At 41.3% G+C, this 20,015-nt stretch overlaps 1 protein-coding gene across 7 annotated transcripts in view; it reads right to left on the bottom strand.

The window, feature by feature from the left end:
* ddhd1b (DDHD domain containing 1b) overlaps window positions 1-20,015 on the bottom strand; it is an 87,425-nt gene that overhangs the window by 66,842 nt on the left and 568 nt on the right. For 5 of the 7 annotated variants that reach the window (XR_005946203.1, XM_041213795.1, XM_041213796.1 and 2 more), the window contains exon 2: window positions 1,610-1,783. The exons of 1 other annotated variant lie outside the window; for it this stretch is intronic. Coding sequence is in view for 5 of the 6 variants with exons in the window: in XM_041213795.1 (XP_041069729.1) it covers window positions 1,610-1,783 (174 nt within the window). In the remaining variant the exon portion in view is untranslated. Of the gene's footprint in view, window positions 1-1,609; window positions 1,784-19,685; window positions 19,738-20,015 lie in introns of those variants that run through there. One more of the 7 variants, XM_041213801.1, reaches the window with a different exon arrangement.

The following is a 20,015-nucleotide window of genomic DNA, read 5'->3' as shown; positions in this document are numbered from 1 at the left end:
AGTTCATGCATCATTTCTTAAGAGATGCAAAAATATAACATATTTAGAAAAACAACGGAAAAATGGAATAGATAGTTTGAAATGGACCCTTTTCAAAAGAATTCTGTATTTGAATGAAATTCAATTAAAACTTAGTGGATTTAAACACTAATTGCTCATTGCTTTTCTCTTGATTTCTTTCATGAAGTAAAGAGCTGATGAGTTGACGAACCTTTCATCAGAACTGAAAGGTTGTCAACCTGAAACATTAACTCTGTTTTTCTCTCCACAGATGCCACTTGATCTGCTGAGTGTTTCCAGCATTTTCTGTTCTATGTTTAGTCTACTATAAAATAAAGCAGCATACGAATCAAGCCAACATAATATCTATTGTTAATTCAGTCCAGGTTTGGAGAAATTGAAGGAATGCACATGCATCAGTCAGTTCAGAAGGAAGGAGCGTCATTGTTAAGCTCCCAGGTGCTGTTACCACACTACTGGATGTGGAGCAGTGGGAATGAACTTCGATAAGAAGGCATCGACACTACTTACAAGAATGAGTGACAGCACTGAATCAGAGAAGATACCCGGAGCACATCCAAATTCCTATTAATACTCGTAAAATGTCATGGCTATTTGTGATAATATTCCTTTATAAATGGAGAGTTGGCGATAAAAGTCTAGTAAATCAATTGTGTGCTTTTATTTTCTCTATAATTTTAATTTAAAACCCCCATTTCATTTTTATTAAGTTTCACATTTTTAGAATTCTGTTCTGTTGCAAACTTCCTATATTTTTCAAATATTGCTCTAGCTTGTTAACCTTTCTAGCATGATTTACTAACTAAACTGAATCAAATGAGAGCTGTTAACTTATTGGCTCAGCACTGACAAAGGTGCCTTAAAATATGTGAACCTCTGACCCCAGTTTTATTTATTTCTTAACTAAGCAAAATTGAAAGAGAAGTTAGGGGATACAAGTTGTAATTTCTTTTCTAATCTCAAAGGATGTGTTTTCTGGATAATTACCAAAATATGAGAGGCAAGAAATGTTATTCTACCTTTGTTAATTTATTATTTAAAAATACTACTAAAATAAAATTATCCTCTTCATTACTGTTGCTAGATTCTAGAGAGCATTGGAATACAACCACCTTCAATTTTCCCTCTAAGTCACACACTATCCTGACTGGAGCTGTGTTATCATGCTTTCATCATCAATGGGTCAATATCCTGGAGCTCCCTCCCTAACAGCACTGTGGGAGTATCTTTACCAAACGGACTACAACAGTTCAAGAAGGGGCTCACTACTGTCTTCTCAAGGGCTGGACAATTAATGTTGGTCTCACCAGTGATGCCTACATCCCATGAATAAATAAAAAAAGTCACATCTATTGCCCTGCAAAACTTTTAATGCCTTACATGAAACAAGTCAACTTCTAGCTTCATAGTACATTCAGCAAAGGTCAGGGCTGCAGTTCACAAACATCAAATTAGAAATATTTCTAATTTCAAATAATGAATAGCTACTGTGTTCAAATAATAAACAAGGCTGAAAAATTCCAGCCTTTCTTTCAGAAAGAGTGCATTGTGAAACTGAAGTTAGGATTACAGGCTTTCTTTGTCTTACCATCTTTACTATCCATAGGTCTAGCTACATCCAGTTCAAATGCATCATGCATCTGTTGACCCCGAAAACGTTTTAGGTGTTCAGCTTCAATCAGATCACTGTCTTCCTCTTCCAAAGGTTGCCACGTGCCATCAACAAACCACTGGCCACGCATGACAACAATCATATCAGGTTCTGCAAAGTTAAATGGCAACACAAGCATAGTTAATTGCAGAAAGCAAAATCTAGCACGTTCCAAATTCCCTGAACTTTTCTTCTTAAATATGCTAGAAAAATAAAAAAATCAAAGTATTGCAACTGTTTTCACTACAGATGCTACTTGACCTGCTGGATTTTCTGTTTTTGTTTCATGTTACTGGAACAATGGAATGGGGAAAAGGGAGAAGAAGAGGGAGAAAAGGCAAGTCTGCAACTAAATTGTGCAGTCCAGAACATTAAAAAAAAAGACACACAGGTAACTAATTTTCTATTTAATTATTTCCAAGAGATCTTATTTTTAATAAGTGGACTGACAATGGTTTCTGTTAAGTGATTGAGAGTGACTATTCGATGATCACATCCCAGCAAGATTGACAGTTTGTTTTCAAACTGCTAGTTTCTTGGCAGGAAAGTTTCAAAGCAAATGTTCCATTTCTGGAGGAGCCTCCTCTCACCAAGTAGTATAAGAAATGTTGGCTTGAATTTTCCCAGATGAGTGACATAGAGGTGAAAAGTGAGCCCCAAAGCTAAACTTGTCAGCAATGGGACCTGCTAGGCAACTTTACCTCAATTAGCCTCCTAACTGGCCGGCTACGGGACTACCATCCAACTAAGCTCAGTGGGTGGGTGACCCATGCTGCCGGCCTGATCACAGGGCTCTGAAGCCTCAGTACCACTACATGGAGAGATGGTCTACTTTGAATTGCAGGAGACCTTGGCAGCTAGGGAAGTAAGCAGAATAAACAAATTGAAAACATTTAGAGACATTTACAGGGCGAAGAGTTGAAGAACAAACCCCTCCAGGCAGGTCATTGGAGCCATCAGTGCTGCCTTCCCTACCCCTGGCCCCTTCTTTGGCCCATGGAGCCTTCCCCACTCTGGGCTGTCACTGGGAAGCAGCTTCCACTTAATCAACACCCTGTGCTGTGGGGATCGCCCCACCATAAGCAAAATGCCAATGGCAATGTAAGACAGCCCTTAATTGGGCCTTTAACGTGCAGGCAGCCTATCCCTTTCCAGTCCTGTCATCAGTAAAATTGTGTTTTGGGGCACTGCCACCATGCTAAATGGGATAGACTTTGAATAGATCCAGCAACTGAAGACTGGGCATCCATGAGCCACCGTGTGCCATCAGCAGCAGCATTGTACTCAACCACAATCTTTAATCTCATGGTCCGGCATATTCCCAACTCTATCATTACCACCAAGCCAAGGGGTCAACCCTGGTTCAATGAAGAGTGCGGGAGGGCATGTCAGAAGCAGCACCAGGCATATCTAAAAATGAGGTGTCAACCTGCTGAAGCTACAACACAGGGCTATTTGAGTCCCAAACAGCATAAGCAGCATGTGATTGACAGAGCTAAGCGATTCCCCAACCAACAGATCACATTTAAGCTCTGCAGTCCTGCCACATCTAGTCACAAATGGTGGTAGACAATTAAACAAAGAACAAAGAAAAGTACAGCACAGGAACAGGCCCTTCGGCCCTCCAAGCCTGCGCCGATCATATTGCCCATCAACTAAAACATTTTGCACTTCCGGGGTCCGTATCTCTCTATTCCCATTCTATTCATGTATTTGTCAAGCTGCCTCTTAAACACCACTATCGTACCTGCTTCCACCATCTCCTCTGGCAGCGAATTCCAGACACTCACTACCCTCTGCGTAAAAAACTTGCCCCGCACATCTCCTCTATAGTTTTCTCCTCTCATCTTAAATCTACATCCACTAGTAATTGATTCTTCCACCCTGGGAAAAAGCTTCCGACCATCTACTTGTCCATGCCACTCATAATTTTGTAAACTTCTATCAAGTCGCCCCTCAATCTCTGTCGCTGTAGTGAGAACAATCCCAATTTCTCCAAACTCTCCTCATAGCTAATAACCTCCAGATCAGGTAGCATCCTGGTAAACCTCCTCTGCACCCTCTCCAACGCCTCCATATCCTTCTGGTAATGTGGCGACCAGAATTGCACGCAATATTCCAAGTGTGGCCTAAGGTTCTATACAGCTGCAGCATGACTTCCCAGCTTTTATACTCAATATCCCTGCCAATGAAGGCAAGCATGCCATATGCCTTCCTGACTACCTTATCCACCTGCGTTGCCACGTTCAGTGACCTGTGGACCTGTAAACCAAGATCCCTCTGCCTGTCAATGCACTTAAGGGTTCTGCCATTTACTGTATAATTTCTGCCTGTATTAGACCTTCCAAAATGCATTACCTCGCATTTGTCTGGATTAAATTCCATCTGCCATTTCTCCACCCAAGTCTCCAACCGATCTATATCCCGTTGTATCCTTTGACAATCCTCTTCACTAACTGCAACTCCTCCAACCTTAGTGTCGTCTGCAAACTTACTAATCAGCCCACTTACATTTTCCTCCAAATCATTTATGTATTCTACAAACAGCAAAGATCCCAGCACTGATCCCTGCGGAACTCCACAGCTCTCCATTCAGAAAAGCACCCTTCCACTGCCACCTTCTGTCTTCTATGACCAAGACAATTCTGTATCCATCTTGCCAGCTCACCTCTGATCCTGTGCGATTTTACCTTCTGTACCAGTCTGCCATGAGAGACCTTGTCAAAGGCCTTACTGAAATCCATGTATATAACATCCTCTGCCCTTCCATCATCGATCATCTTTGTCACTTCCTCAAAGAACTCGATCAAGTTAGTGAGACATGACCTCCCCTCCAGAAAACCATGCTGCCTCTCACTAATACGTCCATTTGCTTCCAAATGGTAGTAAATCCTGTCACGAAGAATCTTCTCCAATAATTTCCCTACCACTGACATAAGGCTCACTGGCCTGTAATTTCCTGGATTATCCCTGCTACCCTTCTTAAACAATGGAACAACATTGGCCATTCTCCAGTCCTCTGGGACCTCACCCATAGCCAGATACAAAGATTTCTGTCAAGAAACAATTCACTGGAGGAGGAGGCTCCACAAATATCCCCATCGTCAATGCTGGAAGCACAGCACATCAATGCAAAAGATAAGGCATTCACAACAATCCTAAGCCAGATGTGCTGAGTGGACGCTCCAGAGGTCCCCAGCATCACAAATGCCAGTCTTCAGCCAATTTGATTTACTCCACGGCTGAAGGTTCTGGGATACTGCAAGGGCAATGGACCCTGACAATGTTCCAGCAATAGCGCTGAAGAGTTGTGCTCCAGAACTTGCTGCGCTCAGCCAAGCTGTTCTAGTATAGCTACAACACTGACATCTACCCAGCTATGTGGAAAATTGCCCAAGTATGCCCTGTATACAAAAAGCAGGACAAATCCAACCTGACCAATTACCGCCCCATCAGTCTGCTCTCGATCATCAGTAAAGTAATGAAAGGGGTCATCAACAGTGCTATCAAGCAGCACTTGCTTAGCAATAACCTGCTTACTGACGCCCGGTTTGGGTTCCACCAGGGTCACTCAGCTTCTGACCTCATTACAGCCTTGGGTCAAACATTGACAAAAGAGCTGAACTCCAGAGGTGAAGCGAGAGTGACCGAGTGTGGCATCAAGGAGCCCTAGCAAAACTGAAGTCAATGGGAATCAGGGAAAAAACTCTCCACTGGTTGGAATCATACCTAGTACAAAGGAAGATGGTTGTGGTTGTTGGCGGTCAATCATCTCAGTTCCAGGACATCACTGCAAGACTTCATCAGGGTATTATTCTAGGCCAAGCCATCTTCAGCTGCTTCATCAATGACCTTCCTTCTATCACAAGGTCAGAAGTGGGGATGTTCGCTGATGATTGCACAATGTTCAGCACCATTCGCAACTCCTCAAATACTGAAGCAGTACATGTCCAAATGCAGCCAGACCTGGACAATATCCAGGCTTGGGGTGACAAGTAGCAAGTAACACTCATGTCACACAAGTGCCAAGCAATCACCATTTCCAACAAGAGAGAATCTAACTACTTGACATTCACTGGCATTACCATCACTGAAACCTCCGCTATCAACATCCTTGGCGGGGAGGGGGGGGCGGGGGGAGAGAGAGTGGTGGTGGTGGTGGTGGGGGGGAGCGGGGGTTACCATTGACTAGAAACTGAGCTGGATTAGCCATATAAATACTGTGGCCACAACAGCAGGTCAGAGGCCAAGAATCCTTTGGAGAGAAACTCATCTCCTGACTCCTCAAAGCCTGTCCACCATCTACAAGGCACAAGTCAGGAGTGTGATGGAATACTTTCCATTTGCCTGGATGAGTGCAGCTCCAACAACACTCAAGAAGCTTGACACCATCTAGGAAAAAGCAGCCCGCTTGATTGGCACCCCTTCCACAAACATTCACTCCTGCCACCATCAACGAACAGTGGCAGCAGTGTGCACCGTCTACAAGATGCAATGCAGAAACTTACCGAGGTTCCTTAGGCAGCATCTTCCAAATTTACGACTGCTACCATCTAGACAGACAAGGGCAGGAGATACATGGGAACACCACCACCTGGAAATCCCTCTCCAAGCCACTCACCATCCTGACTTGGAAATATATCGTCGTTCCTTCGGTGGATCAAAATCCTGAACTCCCTCCCTAACAGCACTTTGGGTGTGCCTACACCACAGGGACTGCAGCGGCTCAAGAAGGCAGCTCACCATCACCTTCTCAGGGGCAATTAAGGATGGGCAATAAATGCTGGCCTAGCCAGGGATGCCCACATCGCGTAAGTAAATTTTAAAAATGCCCTGATGACGGAATCGTCGGGGAGCCAATCTGACCTAGCTCCCCACAATTTTACCAGCCCCCACTTCTCCCAGCCCACCTTCCTAGGGCTGGTACAATTCAGTGTTATCTTCAGATCTTGTTCCCCCTTACCTCACAAGCTAGTCTACTGTCAATGTTGTAACTACCATGAAGAGCAAAGGAAGTGATAAGGAATCCCTATAAAATACAATCAGTGAAAGAATTTAGTTGGTGCAGTTGATTACAGATACTAGGCTTTCGCTTCTGCAACCTGGGTTCAAGTTCAAGTTTATAAGACACTAGTTCAGCTGAAGTACTGCATCTAGTTCTGGGAGCAGCATTTCAGGAAAGATGTGAAGGCATTGAAGAGAATGCAGAAAAGATTCACAGTAATGTTTGCAGGGGTGAGGAACTTAGGATACATTAGAGAAGTTAGGACTATTTTCCTTGGAGAAATTAAGGCTGAAAGGAGATTTGATAGAGATATTCAAGATCTTGAGGGCAGTAGATAGGGAGAAACTGTTCTCACTTGTGAAAGGATCAAAAATGAGATTTGGAATAATTTGCAAAAGAAGGAAAGGGATTTTGAGAAAAATCCTTTTTATGAAGCGAGTGGTTAAGGTCTGGAATGCATTGCCTGAGAGTGTGGTGGAGGCAGGGTCAATTGAGGCATTCGAAAGAGAATTAGATTGTCTTTGAAAAGGAACAATGTGAAGAGTTATGGGGAGAAGGCGGGAGAATGGCACTAAGTAAATTGCTCATTTGGAGAGCTGGTGCAGACAAGATAGGCCAAATGGCCTCCCCTTGCACTGTAAAGTTTCTGTGATTCTATGACTCAGCCCTGACTTGAGATGAAAGCTCACTCTGCAAGATGCAAGGATCCTATACTAAATAAGTTTGCATAGTTTCCAACGGACATGAACCTAACTGCTAATTTCACTTAACAATAAATGACATACAAGAAAAATGTTGCTAGTGCAGTTGAAGGTGTCCTTTTGTTGAGGCTCAGACATATTGGTGGCACAAGACAGTTGGATTTTACTCAGCTTTTTAATGGGAGATCTTGATGCTTGCTATGTTCTAATCCCCTACACCAGAATTTCTCACCATGATGAATACTAAAATTCACCCCTGAAAAATTGTAATTACAATGTTTAAATAATAAACCATGTGAGGAGCTAGTCGCATATCAAATAAAGGCAATCAAACTCCTTCACCTCAGACTAGCCATTTCTATTTCCCCCTGTTGTTTGGCATCTATCGTTTTGTCTTTTTAAGGTGAAGCACTTGGGGCCACCTTCCGGTACATCAGCAACATTTCAGCATGCAGAACTCATTGTACAGAGTTTCTTCTCCCCTATCTCAGTTCAGAATGTCACATGTGAGCAAAAACAAGGCATGTGGAAGCTCCTACATTCTTGTAGCACTTGATTTGCTGTCATGATTTGTGCAGAGGAGTTCATTTGTTAATCTATAGCTGTCAGATTTCAAGTGCTTCCAAATCTGCTCATAGGCTGAGGCAACCTATTCAATGGCAAAGAGAAGTCTAAGCAGTTGATTTAACTGCTTATAAATGAAACACCAAGTATACTGACTGCTTTTAGTGTCAGTACAAAATAACGTGAGTTAATTGTAAATAACAAGCTTTCCTATTATAGGTATTCTTTCGAATTTGGCTGATTCTTCTGGAATATGGCCCCTGCTTTTTGGGATAATCCTTACTCGATAGCTTTAGGATGAAGTTTTTTGGTCCCCTCCAACTATTCATGTTGTATACCACAATTGTTTCACATTCATTTATTGGTTTACAGGATTCTGGGATGTTTTATGGGAGGTAAGCAGTTTATTTGCCCCCTTTGTTCCAAAAGAATGATAATGGGACCCAACTAAGCCCAAGATCAGAAGCCAGGTTTATAACTTAAAAAAGGGCTAGATTCAAAAAAAGGAGGAAAACATTAAAAAATACAGGTTGGAGGAGGATGTGTAACAACACTTCGGTAGAACATAAATGAAACATCTTTGTTTCATTATTCATAAGTGAATAATGCTGGACATGCTAAACAAGTAAACACCTAGTATCATCAAACTCAAATAAATGTTACCCTAATAAAAACAAAGTGCTGGAAAAACTCAGCAGATCTGGCAGTATCTGTAGAGAGAGAAACAAAGTTAACGTTTCGAGTCGAAAATGACCCTTGTAGTTTCAGAAGAGTCATACTCAACTCAAAATGTTTACTCCATTTCTCTTTCCGCAGATGCTGCCAGGCAGAACTTTGCCCTTGGAGGACTGGCTCAGCAGGGGCAGTTGGGAAGCCGACCACCGCCCGCAATCGGAACCGCACCGCGATTTCATGCTGGCGAGTCAATTAAGGCCCGTCCAGCGTAAAACGCGAGCAGAGTGGGGAGGAGTATAAGCTGGCTGAGGGCAAACTTCGTGCATGTGCACGAGTGAGTGTTGCATACTCTCCATGCCTCAGGTGGATGAAGAGATATAAAAAAAATTTAAAATAAAAATGTAACAAAACATGTGACAGAGTCACAGAGTCATGTGAGCAGGGACATGTTATTAATGAAAAATTAAAGCTTTTATTTTATTTTTTATTTGCTTTTGGAAACCTCATCCAGCCCATGGATGAGGTTCTCAAAAAAATGCAAAGGCTGCTTGGCCTTTTTGCCTGCCCACCAACCGTTAGGTTGGACGGGCAGCGAAAAATGTAATTTAATTGACAATGGCCTTCACAGGTCTTTTGACTGTTGGCGGGTGCGCTGCCAGCTCCGGCGCAAGCCCGCTGACCGAACTATCGCACGGCTGCAAATTGATGTCGGCACATGAAAATTTCTGCCCACTGAGTACTTCCAGTACCTGCTGTTTTTATTTTAGATTTTCAGCATTCACAGTATTTTGTTTTTAATCCACTTAAGATAACATTTTAATAAAAAATGAACTAAAGACAAAAACTTACATTTACAAATTTTGCAGGGGGAAAGGCTCTCTAGTATGAATGCAGATCACGCAAAAAACAAGTTAAAAGGCTAGTCAGAGAGAGAGAGAGAGATCTAGAACATAAAAAAGCAGCTACAGCGGCAAATTGCAATAGTAAAAAATTACTTCAATACTACAATAGCTGCAAGAGATGGATACATTAAAAGTAGCAATCATTGTGTAATGATTACATCCTCCAAATATTCACAACACAGATGACATACAATATACCTCTGGCCCTCACACCATCAACACAACACCACCACTGCCCCCTGCACCCCCCAAAGCAAGAGCATTAAGACAACATTCTTCAATGTAAATGAGATGGAAGTGCTTCAAAAACAGAGGACTTAAAATAAATAAATGAAAAGAGACAAAAGGTGCTTAGCTCAAGGTAATGCAGGGCCCATATTCAAAACGGATGAAAAAACAGATCCAAGCAATTGAAGACCATTAATCATCAATTCTGTGTAAAATAATGGAATTGATTAGGAGTAAACCCAAAAATTATCTAGCTAAAATTTAGAAAAGAAAGGGTACTGGTTTGAGTAAGTAACATCAAGGTTTAGGTGGTTGGGATATTGAGTGCCTAGAACTCAGTAGTGGCGTTACTGTCGTTTCTAATTTACATCACTGTTTTGAATTCAGAAGCTCAATGTAACCTGGTCAAATCTGAAGATGAAACCACACTGTGTAGGAGAACAAAATCAAAGGAAGCATTCCAGAAATTACAGAATGAGCTAAATAAATGATGTGAGTGAGCTGATCGCTGGCAAGTGAAATTAGTGCAGACATGTGTAAGTATTGTACATAGGAAACAAAAAATGGTCTTCACAAATACTATGAATGGTGTTGAACTAGCTATGGTTAAGAGAGATCATGAAGTCCTCAAAGTTTTAACATATCCAATCAATGCACAGCAGCAAATAAAACCAACACAATGTCGAACTTTGTAGTGAATACTGCAGAGGTGATTACTGTACAGTTGCACTGGTCAGACCATATCTTGAGTACTGTGTCCACTTCTGATCACTGAACATAGGAATTAGGAGCAGCAGTAGGCCATTCGGCCCATCAAGCCTACCCCGTCATTCAATAAGACATTTACTGATTTGGCTGTGGTCTCAATTCCGCTTTCCTGTCAGCCCCCCATAACCCGACTCCCTTGTCTATCAAAAATCTGTCTAACTCTGCCTTGAATAAATTCAGTGACCTAGCCTCCAATGCTCTCTGGGGAGGAGAATTCCAAATACAAATGACCCTCAGAGAAAAATTTTTTCCTCATCTCCATCTTAAACGATAGGCCTCTTATTCTTAAACTGTGTTCCCTAGTTCCAGTCCCCCCCACAAGTGGAAACATCCTCCTGTATCTACCCTGTCAAGTCCCCTCAGGACCTTATATGTTTCAATAAAATCGCCTCACAAGAACAAGGGAGGCAATCAAGAGCTGGAAGTAATGCAGAAAAGAGCCACAAGGCTGATCCCTAGGCCTGAAAATTTCCAGGTTGGCCCCCCTCGCCTCAGGAGAAATGGGGCTGGATGCAGGCTTCCAACAGGAAGCAGCCTGTATTTTTTTTTTAAAAAGGCACTCCTGAAAATTCCTACAACCCAGGATTGGGGTCGAGAATCGTGGAGTTGGGACCCGCCCGACATATTTAAAGGGCTCCCAAGTCAACCTGATTCAGTGAAAATCCAGGCCCTAGTATCAGGGATCTGAGTTATGAGGAAAGGTAGGAGAAACTACAATTTTCACTGAGGAAAGGAGGCATTGGAAATACTGCTTTAAAATAAAGAGTGGGAGTGGCATATGAGGGGAGAAAATAAATAATTCTTGGGATATAGTATTGCTAGAAAGGCCACTATTTGTTGCCCATCCCCTAGAAGGTGGTGGTGAGCTGCCCTCTTGAAACTCTGTAGTGGTTTGATACAACTGAGTGGCTCAGTAGGCCACTTCAGAGGATGGTTGAGAGCCAACCATGGCTTGGGACTGGAGTCGCATGTAGGTTAAGACTGTGTAATTAACTGTGACCTTGCCAGAGATACCCATATACCCAGAAAAGGTAAAAAAAAAGACAGGCTGAACATAATCTATTCAGTAATTACTAAATGTGCTCAATTTGTGAATATCACCACATAATACTTAGTCATGATAAATATATCACCTGATTATTAAGAAAAACCATATGAAATGGATTTTTTTCCCCAGGAAACTTCCAAGATTATCAATAGTTCCATTTCCTCACTTACCCCTGGGATTTTAGGCACCTTTTGGAACAGAGGAAAAGCAACAGTTTCAGTTGTGAGTGAGAGGTGAAGGCAGCAATGGTCAAGAGAACTTATAATTTTGTAAATTAGATCAGAGGAAGAGTGCAAAAGAAATCAAAGGGCTTGAAGACTAATATTAAACTCTACAGATCAAACATCTCAAAGACAAGTAAATATGATCCCTAAACATCACAGATGGTCAGCAGAGAAAACACATTAATGAGCTCCCAAAGCAAGCTGCAAAGGGCCTATTTCAAAGTAAACAAATTCTTTTGAAGATCATGACACATCTGGGAGGTTACAGCATAACAGAGGTTGAAAAGGCAAATCAATAGCCTTACTAAAATCCTTACATTAACTAGATTTAGAAATATAAATGAAAATCCAATTAGGGAGCTTCCCTTCATATCTTCTCAAAACATCAAACTTCCTTAAATATTTATTTTAAAGAAATGAGGGTTGGAGGAACATACAAGTTTTTTCACTTTTGAATATATAGTGGCATAGTGGTATTGTCACTGGACTGGTAATCCAGGGACCCAGGGTAATGCTCTTGGGACCCGGGTTCGAATACCACCACAGCAGATGGCGGAATGTGAATTCAATAAATATCTGGAATTAAAAGTCTAATTACAAACATGTCGATTGTCACAAAAACCCATCTGGTTCACTAATGCCCTTTAGGGGAGGAAATCTGCCGTCCTTACCTGGTCTGGCCTACATGTGACTCCAGGCCCACAGAAATGTTGTTGACTCTTAAAAATGCCCTCTGAACCAGGGCAATTAGGGATTTGCAATAAATCCTGGCCTAGCCAGTGATGCCCACATCCCACGAACAAATAAAAAAAATGAAAGACAAGCAGACTTTGATAATCAGATGATTCATACCTTGTGCCTGACTTACACTGCTACATCTGGCCATTTAAGTTGTATAAAAGGAGCACTTTACATTAGATACAGATGCCATTTGATCACTTATAATTCTATGCGCGAACTTTGTATGCTAATAAGGTTTACAGAAACTGAGATTTTCTGTACTTAGTAGCTTGCCACCTCAAAGCAGCTGCATAGATTGTTGGCCGTAGAATCACTATCATGGTTCTTGAATGGCAGAAAGTATTCCTACTATCCCACTATTGTACATCAAGTATAAATTGAGTGAACTAAAACTTCAGCTTCTAACATTACCACCACGTTAGTTTGCCAGGCATCAAAATTGAATTATCGTGGCAAACTCAGCTGCTGCATTACACATACCAATAATTCACAAACAGCTAAAAGATATTAATATATGCAAGAACAAGGGTGATGATTTGTACTTGTTAATTACATGTTGACATGAATAATATCCAAAGTACTTTTATTTAATATTTGAATGTTTACAGCAACATCTGATCAGAATTTGATCTTCCCTATTTCTTGCCTGCCATTTTGAAAAGAGCTTTATCTAAATGCAGTGGGTTCATCCAAGTTATGTTATAACACTATAATGATTGAACATTGCACCTCTTTTAATGCTATTTTCAGTACTTCTTTGCAAATTTCACCACACAAATGGCAACATTTCAAGAAGATGAGAATAATTTCCACCAATCATCACCACCTTGTTTTCTGCCCAGGCAATGAGTTTTAACCTTCCAAAATCTCCAAAGATTCTGGTTTCCTTCCCCACACATGCACAAGCCTACACAGACTCCAAATCAAATTTCAAACACCAGCCATCCTTCTACATTCCCTCAGATAAGTGCAAATTATGGATATTTTTCTAATGTGCATATGCACTCCCAAAAAAATCATGGAATGACATCCACAAAAAACATTTACATATATCTGGGCCAGATTTGTTACAAAAATTGAAAGCCAGTCTTACAATGATCAACAGAAGAACATAAAACATAGGGGTAGGAGGAGATTCTACAACCCCTCAAGATTACTCTGCCATTCAATGCGATCACGACTGATATTCTACCTCAACACCACTTTCTGCCCACTCCCCATATCTCTATTCCCTGAGAAATCAAAAATCTATGGCCCGAGTTTTGAATATACTCAACAATGGAGCATCCATTAGGATAGACAATTCCAAAGATTCACAATCCTCTGAGTGAGGAAATTTCTTCTCATCTCAGTCCTAAATGACTGACCCCAAATCCTGAGGTTGTGTCCCAGTGTTCTAGTTTCCCTGACCAGGAGAAACAAACAATCTCTCAAGTTTATACCCTGTCAAGCCTCTTCAGAATCTTGTATGTTTCAATGAAATCATCTCATCCTTCTAAACTCGAGAGATGAGAGGCCCAATTAATTGCGTGGAGGCCAAAAGTGAACTTTCTAACGACGGGATGAAACTATGGAATTAAGTTGGAAGAGGAATGAGCTTCCCGACTGAAAGTATTGGGAACCTCTTGTTAATAGGTTTGCATGTAGTGCATCCTCATTAAAAGACCACCTTGTCAGAATTAAGTGTACCTTTCCAATTAAGTAATCAATGAATGAGAAACATGTGCCTTCAGATTCACAGCTGCTTAAGTGTGGCGTGCAGCAGGTGAGGTAGTCTTCCAGCTGGATATGGAGTGAGTAGGAGCTACTTTTTCTTCCTTGGGGAGCTTTGTTAAACTACTGAAGAGGAGGCATTGATGATTGAGTTTGGGCGACGGCAGTCAAAGGGGAATGGGGCATGGCTGTCCGAGGGAGAGTGGTGGCAGCTTTACAAAGTAGCTTGGGGGTCAGAGAGAGGAAGCTGGAGTATACAAGGAAGATCAATGTCGAAAGACTGTAGGTCAAGCATGATTGTGGGGAGATCAAGGTTTGTACATGGAAGGGCAATGATGGTCCTGAGAGTCGAAAGCAACAGAGGGAAAGTCAAGGGTGATCAAGGGAGGGTTGAGAAATGATGGATGACAAGTCAAGGGCAATGGGGGGTGAAGGGTGATGGCTTCCAGTTCCAAAGTCACTGGGCAAGTGTTCACGAACATGACTGTGTCAACAAGAAGAGTTCTCTGCAGTGAACCTCGAGGATGGAGTTGACCACGGTGGGGTGGGTGAAGACCAGGGTGTGGCCAATGCTAAATATAGGGCTCCCTATTGGTCAAAAGTGCTCAGAGCAGGAGGAAGGTCCTTCTGCTGTCATTCTTGGGAACAGGACCTCCCACCATTCCCAGATGGCCTAGAGGAGAACCTGGAGGAAGGCATCTCTGAACTGTGCGGCAACTCTTTGACTGCGCTCGGACATTTGCCACTTTTGTATGGGGTGTCAGCAGCTCCAGGAATCAATAGGGGGGTTGCTGTGGCAGCAGCTCCAGGGATCAAAAGGGGCAGGGGGGGGGTGCTGTGGCAGCAGCTCCAGGGATCAAAAGTGGGGGGGGGGTGCTGTGGCAGCAGCTCCAGGGATCAAAAGGGGGGGTGCTGTGGCAGCAGCTCCAGGGTCCTGGCGGCTGTTGGAGAGGGGATATCAGCAGTTGCAGTTCCCCCAAACCTCCTCAGACAGCAAGAATAACTCTCCCGGCCTGCAGGGAACGAATGCCTGTCTTACCACCCTTTAAATATGCCATCGGACTTTCAACCTGTGATGTAACGGTGAAGGTGACGACTTCCACTCTGCCACCACGATTTGCTGTGTTTCTTGTGCACAAAAACCCTAATTGGCTAGCTCCACATGGTCACACATTGCCAGCCACCCCGCCTACAAACTGAAATGCCACGCATTTCCAGTCCTACTGCCAACAACCTCGCCACTACCGGAAGATTCCACCTCTAGTTGCTTTCTAAATAACCCACAATGCAAAGCGTGTGTGAAGCATTAGGGCTAGAATGGTGCCCCACTGGAGCAATGAACAGTTACTTATCTGCTTCTGACAGAAAAAAAAATTGCTACTTGAGTTAAGAATAAATCTTTCAAGAGAAAAGAAAATACAAAATGAACTCTGTGATATTTCATTATAAATGTTTTTAACTAAATATGGGCCATGTTGGGGGTCAAGTTTAAGTTCTTTTTTTACACTCGCAATGTCAACACCATTCTGCTGATATTTAGCCAAGCCAGTGCAAAAGACTGGGGAATTTTGAACGCAATTATAGTACAATTAAATTGCTCTCAATGACCTTTTACACTGGTTTAAGATTCAATTTGTTGGATTAGGCCCTGCCAACAAAACCTACATGCCCTTCTGCCAGAATGTTTTTTATAGTTGTACTGTATTCACTTTTTCCAGCTGTAGCATTCTGGTCTCCATATAGGTGGTTGATGTCATTGTTGTGTTATCTGTGGAACTACTATGGCATAACTGGATTCAATTCAATTTCTGCATCTGATTTTCAAAGTTAATGAGTCAAGGAGAAAAACAAAATCTGATTTCTCACCACAGATGTCTTCAGTATGTCTACTAAAAAATGTTTGCAGCAGATCATCAGTGCCAACTGGTTTAGTTTAGTAATGTTTAATTTTAACAGGAAGGCTGCTAGAAAATCCCTTTATCCAATATGTCAAATAGACTGTTTTCTGCATCTAATTCCTAGAAGGAAAATTGTTACTGTATAGGGGGAATTGGAGCATGCCATACTCTTTCAATAGCCTACTGTTATTTTGGACAATACATGCACTCAGCATGTATACTGTACAATAGCATTTTTTTGGCAATGCATATGCTTCAATTATTAATTTGAGTGCCAAGAATTTCATCCAACAGATGTAATCATTGAAGCATGACTCCAAGTCAAAGTTGCATCACTGCATCCACCTGTCTACTAATTTTAACTATCCTGCATAGCATTTGTTAATGTGACAATACCCAATTAAAAACAGTTGGTGCATGACAGGAAGAAATGTATGGTTGACTGTATAAATGACAATGAGAAAAAGAAACAGAAACATTCTCCTCATATATACATACATATATACATACACACACACATTTAAAAGTTGCAATTTCCTCTGGCCCACAATTAAAATAGCAGCTCAGTACACCCATACAATTCAATGGAGTGCCTTTCTACTAAGCTCACAGAACGTTATTAAACCTAATGTCCAAGTTAAAAGCTGCTGAGGTAACAAATGATGTATTTGTTGATGCAATTACCAATCAAGAGAAAACCATTCTAATCTTATAGTAAAGTACAAAACATCCGGTCAGATTATCTTCTATATTTTTAGAAAACCAATTAATTAGAGCAAAAAATGCTATTACAAAACAGAGCTCTTAAGATAACATACAATTTATATCTCATCTTGGCCTATCCTCACAAACGTCCCTGATACTCTTTTCATATTCAGATATTTCACTTCTTTCACTGCCCCTTCATGATCTTTATTTTTAAACCCTCCTCCTGATCTAACTCAAACCATCTTATTCCAAGCATCTTCAATTTTCATTTGAACTCTCACTGCCCTGTCTCCCTTGCCTCCTTCAGCTTCACCGTCATAATAAACTACCAGATCCATGGACACCATCCTCAATTTCTTCATTATAAGAGCTTTCCATCCTGAAGACAGCAAGTGAGAGCTGGTAGTGGCATAGGGCATCAGGAACCAAACTGATCAGAGCTAACAGCAATGCATCTCCTTAACCAATTGGATTGAAAGATTATGAAATTACCAGCACAAGGACTAGGAAGTGCAACTTAAAGTGGATGATTTCAATGTGAAATCAGGCACAAAAGGGAAATAGAGGGAAAGAAAGATCGAATGAGAGAAAGAGACAAATGACTTTTCTAAAATTGTCAACAATTAAAACCTGAAGGAGTCAGACTCCAAATCTGTAAAAGTAATTTTCAGTGCCAGAGAGACTGATTGGTTGTAATTAACATTTACCACAGCACTAAAAGGATATTCAAACTGGGATAGACAAAGCTTAATTCTGTGGCAAGTTTATTAACATAGCATACCATTTAATGCACTTCAATGACAAGATGCCATTTTTGCTCAGCCAACAGCAGAGTGATACAACTAGGAGTAGAATCTATTGGATATTTGAGTCTTATCACACATTGGCCTATCGCCTAAATTTGCTGCACTATTTGCACATATCTAATGGTGAGCATTATTTGTCCCCCCATTATTTTAACAGCAAAGTCTGAGCCATTTTCTTTCTCAACCTCCTCCCAACTTAATTCCTAATTACCCACACAAACATGGCATCATTAATTTCTCCCTATCTTCACATACAGCGCATTTAAAAAAAACTATCACCCTTGCGACGTCCATTCTTAACCATTCTATTTTTCTCATTCTCTTTATCGAAGAGTTAATATTCAGCTTCATTGCCTGGGTGGTAACTCACAGAACTAATCACATACTGGTTATAAAGCCTGATTTTCATTTGCATTGATATCAACAGGATGAAAACGGGGCATATTCCTTAACAGATGGGCGATTTCACCACCAGATTACCATTTTGGCAGAAAAGTTGAGAATTAAGCCTACTTAGTGTCTCCAATCTCTTAATGCTTTGATGCTCCTTAATGCTTAATGGCCTGAGTCAGAAGGTTGTGAGTTAAGTCCTACTTCATGACTTATATACAAAAATAAAGGCTGACACCCCAGTGTTGTACCGAGCGAGCGTCAACTTTTGTATGACGCATTAAACCAGGACTCTGTCTGTCCCCTCATGGGGGACATAAAAGATTCTAGGACACTATTTCAAAGAGCAATGGGGGAGTTCTCTCTAGTGTCTTGGCCAATATTTACCTTTCAAATCAACATCATAAAAAAAAATTCTGATCATTATCTGCTTGCTATTCACGTGCTCAGCAAGATCACAAGTTGATCTTCATTGCTACTACACTACAACAGCGACTACACTTCAAAAGTACTCAAATGGCTGGCAAGTGCTTTGGGACATCCTATGGTCTTGAAAGGCACCATATGAAAGCAAGTCTTTCTCTTTTTCTTTGTTGCCACCGAAATAAATATTCACTTCTCCAAACAATTTCCTCCAATTTAATTTCTGTTTCACTGCCAACACTGAGAATACTTTCATTGCACCTATTTCTGAAGTGCCTTGGAAGCCTTATTCTGTTAAGGTGCTAAGCAAATGCAAGTTGTTATTGTTGTCTTAGTCAAATCATGTGTGTGATGAGGCTTGGGAGCCTCATTTGTCAACCTCATGCTTTCTACCATATTCAACACTTTTTTCCACCATCTCTCTTCTGTGATTCTTCTTCAACATACTGTGGTCTCATACCTACACATTGTGTAGCCTGCCCTACATCAATATTTTAAAAATTCTGTTCCTGTACTATCATCTCCACTATACCTAGAGCTTCACTGTTAGTACCATCCTATTGATCGTTTATATTACACTTCTGCAACATCACTCACAATAATGGAGTCAGCTTTCACATATATTCTATCTACCGATATCAAAACAGATTCAATGTTGCTACACTGTCCACATAAGAGATGTCATACCAAAGTCATCATTTTTGCTGCTTATCACCATTAACTTTTGATCCTGACTTGGTCAGCCTTTCCATGGTCCTCTCAAACTAAGGCATGTGGCACATAACCATGACCCTAGTTTGATCCTGAACTAAGCTTTTTAACCTCATAACTGACTAGTTGTCAGAACTTCATGCTTCCAACTCAAACACTACCTACTTCTACTTTTCATCCCAATTTGATGGATTTCTCCAATCCCCTCCTCACTGGCCTCCCCCACCTCAAATTTCTAGAGTTCAATTAATCCAGAATCCCCAAATCTCAGTAAATCTACTGTAAGACCTTGTAGAAGTTTAAACCCTATTTTGCTTTACTATCTGGAAGAGCTTCTTCAACTTCGTGCTCCTGATTCTGGAGTGTTGCTTGTTACCTACTTCTGAAACAGCAACGTTGCTGATTATAATCCTGCTCCCCGCGATTCTTTAACTAAACCATTTTGCCATCATGATTGTGCAGTTTGTTCCAAAAACTGAGCAGCACAATATAAGTACGTGATAGTTACCTCAACTTCGTATTATCTAAAAATGATACTGTTTTTGGAGCTTCCTCATTGATAACTTGAAGAGGTAATTTAAAAAGCATTATGTTTCTATGCAGCACCTGTCAGTGTTCATTTAAACCCAGAACCTCAATAAAACATCCAGAAATCAGGGGTGTGAAATGTAATAGTAAATGGCTTTCTTAGAGGAGGACAGCTGCGTTTATCGTTGAGAACCTCTTCCAGTAGCAAAGGGTCAGCTTATACAGAGCGGGGTTAGTCTTGTTTAACAGAAGCCCAGCTGCTGATTTTTCTCCCTCATGAAAAGAGAGGCAGGTTGGAACAGGGAAGTGA

The sequence above is a fragment of the Carcharodon carcharias genome, chromosome 20 (genome assembly GCF_017639515.1).
Source record: "Carcharodon carcharias isolate sCarCar2 chromosome 20, sCarCar2.pri, whole genome shotgun sequence".
NCBI classification, from domain to species: Eukaryota; Metazoa; Chordata; class Chondrichthyes; order Lamniformes; family Lamnidae; genus Carcharodon; species Carcharodon carcharias.
The sequence above is the reverse complement of the archived record's forward strand: the minus strand, read 5'-3'. Positions and strand labels throughout refer to the sequence as shown.